This window comes from Triticum urartu, chromosome 2, assembly GCF_003073215.2.
Source record: "Triticum urartu cultivar G1812 chromosome 2, Tu2.1, whole genome shotgun sequence".
In the NCBI taxonomy this organism is placed as follows: domain Eukaryota; kingdom Viridiplantae; phylum Streptophyta; class Magnoliopsida; order Poales; family Poaceae; genus Triticum; species Triticum urartu.
Window position 1 is genome coordinate 414837756 of NC_053023.1, and position 11171 is coordinate 414848926.

The 11171-nt window shown below is 44.2% G+C and overlaps 1 protein-coding gene across 1 annotated transcript; it reads left to right on the forward strand.

The window, feature by feature from the left end:
* Nucleotides 1-445: 445 nt before the first annotated feature.
* On the forward strand, nucleotides 446-4090 carry LOC125537612 (polyadenylate-binding protein RBP45-like). Its single transcript, XM_048700938.1, has 7 exons — nucleotides 446-797; nucleotides 1316-1745; nucleotides 2607-2656; nucleotides 2735-2862; nucleotides 3325-3421; nucleotides 3592-3741; nucleotides 3832-4090. The coding sequence occupies exons 1-7, from the start codon at nucleotides 585-587 to the stop codon at nucleotides 3832-3834; spliced, it is 1071 nt and encodes a 356-aa protein (XP_048556895.1). The 5' UTR covers nucleotides 446-584; the 3' UTR covers nucleotides 3835-4090.
* Nucleotides 4091-11171: the final 7081 nt, after the last annotated feature.

The window sequence follows — 11171 nt, forward strand, 5'->3', positions numbered from 1 at the left end:
GCGGGGCGAGGGGAAGAGGGGAGGTGGTTGGTGGGGAAAGCGCGGGCTGAAATGTCTCCCACCAACCGCTTCCGCTTATATGCAGGGCACCACAGCGGCGAGGGGGAAACCCGCGTATTCGCGGGTTAGGGCCGAGATTTTGCCGTGCTTCTCAAAAAATTTTGCGGGCCGGGACAAGATACGGGGTCTAATCAGGCAGGTTTTTCCGCCCCGACCCGCATTTTAACGGTTATTTTACGGATCGGAGCGAGATGCGGGGTGTGCTAGACATGCTCTAAGCCCACTATTGTACTTGCTCCCGGCCCGTATTTTAACGGTTATTTTACGGGTCGGGGCGAGATGCGGGGTGTACTAGACATGCTCTAAGCCCATTATTATACTTGCTCTTATGACCATTCAGAGAGTGGTGAACCAGTTCCACGGGCTATCAACCGTGGGATGCGTGCGCCCCTTAAACCCCAACTTTTAGCAAACCCTCTCCTTGTCCTTGCTTTTGGTCCACTTTCTCCTTCCCCTCTTCCTCCTCTCGCATTGGAGTAGAATCGATTGGGCTGCTAGGGTTTGATCCTACCCTTCCTGGCACGATGGCGCATCCGCCCCCGCGGAACTGGGCCATGGCGCCGCCGTACCACTACCACGGGACGTCGCAGCAGGAGCAGGCGGTGCCAGCCGCGGAGGATGAGAGCGGAGCCGGGTCCGGAGGGCAGGAGGCGGAGTCGAGGTCACTCCGGATCAGCGAGCTTTTCCCCTGGATGGACGAGGACTACCTGCGCAGCTGCTTCACCCGCTCGCCCGAGGTGATCCCGTCCCATGCCCCTCGTCCCACCTACTCCCCTTTTTTTTCTGAAATTGTTTCCTATACATGTTTGTGCCCCTGCTATATGTTTCCCAATTTATGTCTCCTCAACTGAGTCGCGTTTACATGCGTGCATCATACTGCTCACTAGCACCACTGGGTCCTAGCTTTGGTGGTTGGTGCCCACTAGATTGTGAGCCACTCGCTATTGTGTATATCAGGATACTGTCTCACATTTCTATAAATCAGATGGATGATAGGGTCTCACTACATCCATTCTTCCGTTTTACTATATGTTTCACAGTATGCTCTAGTGATAGTGAACTGCAGACGGCTACCGTGTTTAGCTCCTTACTCTATCTGCATTTCAGTTGCTTAAATCAGGCTATATATTTGTCGATTTTCTCCGATTACCCAATCAAATAGCATCAGGCATTGTATATGAAATCTTCTTGTGATTCATCTCAAAGTTTACGTGCTTTTCTCACTGTTTCCTCATCATTTCCTTCTAAAATGCAGCTTGTGACAGCAGTGATAACGCGGAACAAGGAGACCAAGCAATCTGAGGGTTTCGGTTATCTTACCTTTTCTGACCATGCCACTGCTGACCAAATCCTCCAGAGCTACAATGGCCAGAAGATGCCTAATGCTGACAGGGATTTCAGCCTCAGCTGGGTCCACTATGCTGGTCCTGATGATGATTGTGCCATATATGTTGGGGGATTGGGCTTTGATGTTACAGACTTCATGCTACACCACGTGTTCAAGAATCGCTATCCATCAGTTAAGAGGGCAAAAGTTATATGGGATTTTTTTGCTAGACGCTCAAAAGGCTATGGGTTTGTTGTGTTTGGAGATGTCAATGAACGCACACAAGCAATGACTGAAATGAATGGAGCATACTGTTCTTCTAGGCCTATGCGTATCGGACCTGCTACCTTCAAGAGTGGTATGGCCACCAACAATATGGTTTGCAATTATTTACTTTTGTAGCTACCGAACTGTGAGTTTTGATTTCTGGCTTTCTATGTGTCCTTAACATTGCAAATATCTTTTCACGGGTTTGGTTTCGGCATGTTGCAATTCCTAAAGCTTGCACACCTGCATATGTTATTCCCCAGGTGGTCTCTTCTTGCACCACTGACTAGTAAATATTAGCAGCATGGCTTCAAAGGAGTACAGTAATTCTTAATCATCCATGTTGTGATGGAATTAAAGTTAGTTCGCCAGTAAGCATATTTATTATCCTGGTGCAGGCTGCCATGCTATCCCAGTAGGGCTTGTGTGTCACTTTGGCTGTGCGAATGTAGCCTCCCCTCTTCCAGCCCTTGTATTATGCTCTTCCTTTTATCATGGACTTCTGGTCCAGCCTCTATCGCAATATGTATTGCTGGGTACCAGTTCATATAACTCTGCCGCATTGTTGCCAGTGAGGGATGCAGTGATGCATTTCAAGTTGCATGATACACACATTGTTTCACTTGCAAGAGTTTTGAATCAGTCGCATCAGGCCTATTGTCGGCTATCGCAAAACATTTGTTGATTATCTTAATGCTGGATTTGGTGCTTTATTTTTTGAAAATTCCATGCTTTAACAGTATCTACAGATGTGAACGTATTGTGCTGGGTATACATCCTATAATGTTGGAACATTTTAGTGCATTAATTCTTCACTAGTGCTGAGCTAATTCTCATCTACTGATGGATCCGAAATTTGCAATACAGCAAGTAATATTTGTATCAGCTACACCATACACTTTTCATTAATGTCAGAGTCAATAGTTTCTAACAATACATTCCATTTCTGCAGATTTTCGTACACAAGGGACATATTCTGATTCTAACCAGAACAATAGCAGAGTGAGTCCATGGTTTTACCTTTTAAAAGGAGTCACATGTATGGTCAATTGATCTCAGAATTTTTTTCATGGCTTGCAGCTTTTTGTTGGTCAACTTGATTCATGTGTGACTGATGAGGATCTAGATAAAGCCTTCAGTCCTTATGGAGAGCTTACTGTCAAGGTAATAGAGGGGAAGAACTGTGGCTTCGTCACATATTCGAGCAGGTATCTGGTCTAGTCATAATAAATGGTTTGACAAATGCCATGTGATTACATATGCTAAAAGAACATGGGAATAGGCAGATCTACCTGAAAAATACAAGTTAAATAATACCATATAGTAGTCATATATTAGCCTAGTTAGTTAACTGCCCAAGGCCCTCTTTTAACCTATTTGTTGTACCTATTATGTTGTCGAGACCAGAACCATAATTATTTATATTGCAATTTCGACAATTCTGAAATATGGTAGATTGGTGATGTTTATGGTGACGGTTGAGGATGGTAAATACTATGTCCCTGATGGTAAATTCTGGTTGAGAACTCCAGCCATATATGATAGGTGTGCGCAGGAATATGAAAACACAGATGCATCGTGCAAATCTTTAATTTGTCTGCCATACTCTCTCCACTGTACCACAGTTCTTCCCAGGAATAGACTGAATTGTGAGTTTTATGTATTTGCAGGGCATCAGCTGTGGAGGCTATGACAATTCTAAATGGAAGCCAGCTGGGAGATAATATCATAACAGTTAACTGGGCTCGTCCTGCTCCTAAGAAGCAGGTAGTCTTTATCTGTTTTTTGCCTTCTACTCCCTCTGTAGAAATATAAGATCTAGTGATCTAAACGATCTTATATTTCTTTACAGAGGGAGTACTTTCTAGTTATTTTATGACCAGATCACTTTGAGTTTTTCGTTGACAAGCATACTCTTCAATCACAAATATGAGCAGGACCAATGGAATGGTGTGGACTATGGACACCCCCAAAGCTCTGGTCCTGGTTATGGTTGCTGTCCCGAGGATCCTAACATTCTTGGTTACACAGGCCATCCTGGATATGCATATCACCAACAGCAGCAGCCACAGCAGACCCCAGTACAGGTAGGTTCCATTTCTGATTAGGACCAGGGAGAGCCTTTTTTCTTTTCTGTAAATACCTAGCTATGATAAATGAATTATTTGTTTGTGCAGTGAGGACGCCAGAGCAGGGAACGTCTCAGTCGCAGGGTGCAGCGGGATTCTTGTGACATAAAACTCAGGAGGACTTTTGCTGGAAATAACTGTATTAGTTACTCAAGATGCCTGGAACGACATTTTTTGTGGCAAGTTTATTTCTCTGGGAAATAGTTGCCCGTGTAGCTGATGTGTTTCTCATTTTGTTGTGCACCATCACACAAATTCCCTGAGATGCCTGGAACAACTTTTTTGGAGGAGAGAATTTTCGGGAATATCTGTCTGTGTTTCTCCCTTTGTTGTGCACTGTCACGCGATGCCTGGAACAACGGTTTTGGCGGAGAGATTATTTCTTTTGGAAATAGTTGTTTGTTTTGCTTCCGTGTCTCCTTTAATCGCGCACCCAGAGATGTGCCCAAGTTCCCTGAGATGGGTGGAATATAAGGTTTTGGTGAAAAAAACAGAGATAAGCCGTTTTGTAGCTTTGGTCGAAGAGTTGTGTTGCCTGTAGTATCATAAAAAAACGAGTTATGTAGCTTTAGCCATTGTCACAAGAGTTGTGTTGCCTGTAGTATCATAAAAAAACAAAAGAAGTACATGCATATTTGTAGGCTAAACCGATCTAGACCTCCAGGGCTCCAAACCGACCTGAACAATGCAGCTCAGAAGCAGCTAGCTATACTACTCTACTACCAGTACAAACAACTCATTTACTCTTGTCATTTATAGCTTTAGCAGCTGACAGAACACGCAGAAGCCAAATTGACTACAGGCTGACTGCATGTTTTTACTAGCTAAGTGTTGGTCTGAACCGATCTATACTAATGCCCAGTTAACTAAGCCCAGCACGCAAGGTTTATATCCAACATTCTTCCGTAATCCTTGTGTGCTACCTTGACCGTTCCAGTCCTTGCTCTAAGCTCATGACTAACAACGGCATCACACCATGCTTGTCAGTCTTCTTGGATTTTGCTAGTAGGCTTTTGGCTCAAAGCCCAACTAAAATCTGAAATTCTCGTGGCTTATTCATGCGACTGTGTGTGGTGTGAGTGAGACTAATGTTTAGTCTTATACTGCTAGTTAAGGGGGAGTTGCGTCACCTTATAAGACGAACTCTTCTACCACTTGTATGAGCATAAGAAGAGGAGACCTATATGCGCGCTCTTCCTCTTCGGGCCGGGTCGGGTTTCAGGAACGAGCCAAGGACACCGTGAGAAGGGACATCAGGCCTTCGAAACACCGCCTCTCGTGATCCTGTATGGGAGAGGGGCGGTCGGGTTTTTTGGGAGCGCACTCGCATGACAGCTGGCGGCGACGACTTCCTCAATGACAACTTCTTCCCCGACCTCGACAACCTCTTCATCAACGACATAGGCGGCAACATCAACGCCAGCGGTTCTGCTCCCGCTGCACCGTATGTGTTTTTGTCCTCCTTGCTTGAGATCGTGATAGAATTCCTATTTCTAGTCTATGCATTAGATTCGATCTATTCATCTACTATGCTAGTCCGCATGATTAGTTTGATCTCTTTTATTGTCGTCATAATTTATTTATTTTTTATTCAGATTAAATCTCGTAGTAATTTGCTCAAATATTCAACAAGTTTCACACCGTTAAACTTCTTGTGACAATGGCATCACACCACTGCCTCAACATCACACCGACCCTGCCTAACAATAGCTTCACACCATCATCTTTGTTGGCCTCACATCCACGCTTCATATGAAAATGGTGTCACACCACTGTCATTTTGCACAGTCCCTAACGGCATCACACCGTCAGGCGTGCACTCACCGCAACTCCTCTCAAAGGAGCGCGGGTTCATTGTCCTCACAATAAGCCTTTGCCAGAAGTGTTTTGTGTTTCTTCTATGAACACCCATAAACATAATGTCCAAAGTCATCATAATTGTAGCACTGTACCTCGCTTTTATCTTTGCGTCCTCCACCGCATACACGTCCACGGCCTCTCATCATGAGAAGTTTCTCTTCTAGGCCTCTCGGCTCCAGCCTGTTGAGGAGCCCCTCCTGCACCTTGAGTGACCCAAAGGCTTCCTCCATGGTCATCTTGTTGATGTTACTAAACAAGGCAGTCAATGAAGCAACATGGATGGATTTGTTGGAGATGGCTCGCAACACCTTCTTCATGACTTACTTCACCTCCATCGGGTCTCCAAGCTCACAGATACGCCCCACAAGTGTCGTGAATTATCGCAAAATTATCCATGGGCTCTCCATAAGCCATCTTGAGGTTATCAAACTCCGAGCGCAAGGACTGAATCCTTGTCTCTCGAACACGCTCTACGCCCGCATGCATGGAGCGTGGCGTTCCCCACATATCATAGGCGGTCTCCTTCTCTGCAAGGCAGCAGCGTCGCGTCATCGATTGACTGGGAGATAATTGTCAAAGTCCAGCTCCTCCATGCTTTCATCAACCTCCTTTGGCGAGCTCTCGCGATCAATGACACCCCATGCACCATTTGCTCCTAGGTGGCACTTCATCCTCATCGCCCACACTGTGTAGTTGGTCCTTGTCAGTCATGGGAATGTAATCATCCATGTTGCTATTGCCACTGTTGTAGTTGGGTTGCCTAAGCTACTGGTCGTCACGCAAGGCGGTGCCCGAGGGCCCCACACAACCACCCCCGGCCGCGCTGCGGGATCATGCGAGGGTTGTGGATGTTGGTTAGAGCCTTTCTTTCGTCGCAAGAAAGATAGTTTTATGGAAAAAATCACCTCGAAATTTCAGCCCGGTCGGAGTTACAGATCTTCGGCTATAAAAGAAATGATGCTCGACCAGAAAACAGTACCAAAAAACAAAGAGACAGAGAGAAGAGATCCAATCTCGGATGGGCTCCTGCCCCTCCGGGAGTCATGGTGGCCACGGACAAGATGGGAGAACCTCTCCCCATCTAGGGGGAGGGCATGGAGGAAGAAGCCGATGGGGAGCTGAAAGTGCGTTAAGTCGACTAGAGGGGGGGGGGGGGAATAGGCGATTTTTATGAATTCGTCACTGAGGAATTTCAGAGTGAGGAAATTCCTAAGAGAAGAACTACTTGCAGAGGAATAAATACTCAGAAGTAAACGTAACAAAGCAAAGTAAACGTAACAGAGCATGAGCATGGTCTTCATGATGAAATGAAAACAAGCGCAGAGTACAGAAAGCGTAAACACAGGATAAACAGAATGAAGACAAACAAACTGAAGAAATTGAACTAAGAAAATTGAGAAAGTCTTCAGTCAAGGTCTTCAAACAGATATGAACAAGCACACAACACAGAAATGAGGAAATATAAGGGTTGAGGAATTGAAACCAGTTAGCTCGGTGAAGACAATGATTTGGTAGACCAGTTCCAACTGCTGTGACAATTGTACGTCTGGTTAGGGCGGCTAGGTATTTAAACCCGAGGACACACAGTCCCGGACACCCAGTCCTGAACACGCAGCTCAGGACACTTAGTCCTCACTGTATTCCCCTTGAGCTAAGGTCACACAGACCTCGCCCAATCACTCGTGGTAAGTCTTCAGGTGACTTCCAAACCTTCACAGACTCGGTCACTCGGCGATCCACAATTTCCTCTTGGATGCTCTAGACCATGACGCCTAACCGTCTGAAAGATGTACAGTCTTCAAAGGTAACAAGTGTCAGATCCACACAGGATCAATCTCTTCAGTGATGCTCAATCACTTTGGGTTTGTAGGTGTTTGGGTTTGGGTTTTCCTCACTTGATGATTTTCGCTCAAAGTCCTTGGAGGATGGGATGCTCTCAAATGACAAGTGTCAGTTTCTCTCGGAGCAGCCAACCAGCTAGTGGTTGTAGGGAGCGGCTGTTTATAGCCTAGGGAGCAGCCTGACATGATAAGACATAAATGCCCTTCAATGATATGGCCGTTAGGTGGGTAGATATTTTGGGACAGCTGGCGCATAGCACATCAATGGTCGGAATTTTGAGTATCAAATTCCTCAGGGCCATCATGTTCCTCACTGTGTAGGCAATCCGCACTGGCGAATTCCTAACTCCTCAGTCAGAACAAATTTCTCAGAGACTAGAAGAACTTCGTCTCTATCACTGAAGAAATTGATTGAGCTGTATGAGATTTCCAATGGCTTCACTCGAAGGGATTGGTAGGTGTAGGATTTGAGTTGAGCATCACTTGAAATTTTTTCCTTAGTATTTCCTCAACCCCCTTTAACAATACAGTGTTTCCTATGACTCAAGAAAGAGAAAATGAAACTATGAAAATAAAAGTCTTCATGCTTCATGTTCCTCGAATGAATACCAAGTCTTCAGGATTACACCAATTTCTTCACTTTCAAAGTCTTCAGAAAGTCTTCAGAAATCCAAAGTCTTCAGTCGAAGAACTTCATTTTTAGGGGTCGACTTTCTCTGTAAACATCAAACTCCTCATAGACTTATAGACCTGTGTACACTCACAAACGCATTAGTCCCTTAACCTATAAGTCTTCAATACACCAAAATCACTAAGGGGCACTAGATGCACTTACAATCTCCCCCTTTTTGGTGATTGATGATAATATAGGTTAAGTTTTCAACGGGGATAAACATATGAAGTGTAAATACTGATATTGAGGATTTTGATTGCAAGATATAGAAGAACTCCCCCTGAAGATGTGCATAGTGAGGAATTTTCTTTTGAAGCAATGCACACTTTGAAGAGTAGAATCATGGAGATCTCCCCCTATATCTTGTAATCCATATACGCATTTAACATACAATATGAAGAATTTGAAATGCATGATGAAATATGGTGACTGATGTAGTTCAACATGCGTGCATTAACATTAATGAGGAATAAGCATGCAGAAAAACTCAGCAAAAGTATCAGACCACCATAGAGTTTAAGTTTACAACTCGATCGAATAAAGTCTCAGAAGAACGAGAGTTGTAACTTAGAAAAAAACGCCCATATAAGTAGACCTGCTTGAAGACTAACTCAAATTTCTCCCCCTTTGTCATCAAATGGCCAAAAGGGACGAAAAATGAGGACTAACGCCCCTGAAGAATGTCAAGTTGATGGACGAGCGCTGATAACCCACAAGTATAGGCGATCGCAACAGTTTTTGAGGGTAGAGTATTCAACCCAAATTTATTGATTCGACACAAGGGGAGCCAAAGAATATTCTCAAGTATTAGCAGTTGAGTTGTCAATTCAACCACACCTGGAAACTTAATATCTGCAGCAAGGTATTTAGTAGCAAAGTAATATGATAGTAGTGGTAACGGTGGCAAAAGGTAATGGTAGCAAAGCTAATATTTTTGGTATTTTATAGTAATTGTAACAATAGCAACGGAAAATTAAATAAGCGAAGAACAATATAGGAAAAGCTCGTAGGCAATGGATTGGTGATGGAGAATTATGCCGGATGCGGTCGATCATGTAACAGTCATAACCTAGGGTGACACAGAACTAGCTCCAGTTCATCAATGTAATGTAGGCATGTATTCCGAATATAGTCATACGTGCTTATGGAAAGAACTTGCATGGCATCTTTTGTCCTACCCTCCCGTGGCAGTGGGGTCCTATTGGAAACTAAGGGATATTAAGGCCTCCTTTTAATAGAGTATCGGACCAAAGCATTAACACATAGTGAATACATGAACTCCTCAAACTGCGGTCATCATCGGGAGTGGTCCCGACTATTGTCACTTCGGGGATGTCGGATCATAACACATAGTAGGTGACTATAGACTTGCAAGATAGGATCAATAACTCTCATATATTGATGAAAACATAATAGGTTCAGATCTGAAATCATGGCACTCGGGCCCTAATGACAAGCATTAAGCGTAGCAAAGTCATAGCAACGTCAATCTCAGAACATCGTGGATACTAGGGATCAAACCCTAACAAAACTAACTCAATTAAATGATAAATATCATCCAACCCATTACCGTCCAGCAAGCCTACGATGGAATTACTCACGCACGGCGGTGAGCATCATGCAATTGGTGATGGAGGAAGGTTGATGATGACGATGGCGACGGATTCCCCTCTCAGAAGCCCCGAACGGACTCCAGATCAGCCCTTCCAAGAGAGTTTAGGGCTTGGCGGTGGCTCCATATCGTAAAACGCGATGAATCATTCTCCCTGGGTTTTTTCTCTCCCAAAGTGAATATATGGAGTCAGGGTTGAGGTCGGTGGAGCGTCAGGGGGCCCACGAGGTAGGGGGCGCGCCCAGGGGGCAGGCGTGCCCCCCGCCCTTGTGGATAGGTGGAGGCACCCTGACGTGGATCTTCCTTCCATTATTTTTTATATATTCCAAAATAATTCTCCGTTGATTTTCAGGTCATTCCGAGAACTTTTATTTCTGCACAAAAATAACACCATGGCAATTCTGCTGAAAACAGCGTCAGTCCGGGTTAGTTCCATTCAAATCATGCAAATTAGAGTCCAAAACAAGGGCAAACATGTTTGGAAAAGTAGATACGACAGAGACGTATCAACTCCCCCAAGCTTAAAGCTTTGCTTGTCCTCAAGCAATTCAGTTGATAAACTGAAAGTGATAAAGAAAAACTTTTACAAACTCGGTTTGCTCTTGTTGTTGTAAATATGTAAAGCCAGCATTCAAGTTTTCAGCAAAGATTATGAACTAACCATATTCACAATAACATTTAGGTCTCATGTTTACTCATATCATGGCATAATCAACTAGCGAGCAATAATAATAAATGTCGGATGACAACACTTTCTCAAAACAACCATGATATGATATAACAAGATGGTATCTCGCTAGCCCTTTCTGAGACCGCAAAACATAAATGCAGAGCACCTTTAAAGATCAAGGATTGACTAGACATTGTAATTCATGGTAAAAGAGATCCAGTCAAGTCATACTCAATGTAAACTAACAATAATGGATGCAAATGACAGCGGTGCTCTCCGACTGGTGCTTTTTAATAAGAGGATGATGACTCAACATAAAAGTAAATGGATAGGCCCTTCGTAGAGGGAAGCAGGGATTTGTAGAGGTGCCAGAGCTCGGTTTTGAAATAGATATGAATAATATTTTGAGCGGTATACTTTCATTGTCAACATAACAACCGAGAGATCTCGATATCTTCCATGCTACACACATTATAGGAGGTTCTCAAACAGAATGGTAAAGTTTATACTCCCCCTCCACCAACAAGCATCAATCCATGGCTTGCTCGAAACAACGAGTGCCTCCAACTAACAAGAGTCCCAGGGGAGTTTTGTTTGCAGTTATTTTGATTTGATTTGCATAAAGCATGGGACTGGACATCCCGGTGACCAGGCACTTTCTCGTGAGTGAGGAGTGGAGTCCACTCCTCTTGAGAATAACCCGCCTAACATGGAAGATACAGACAACCCTAG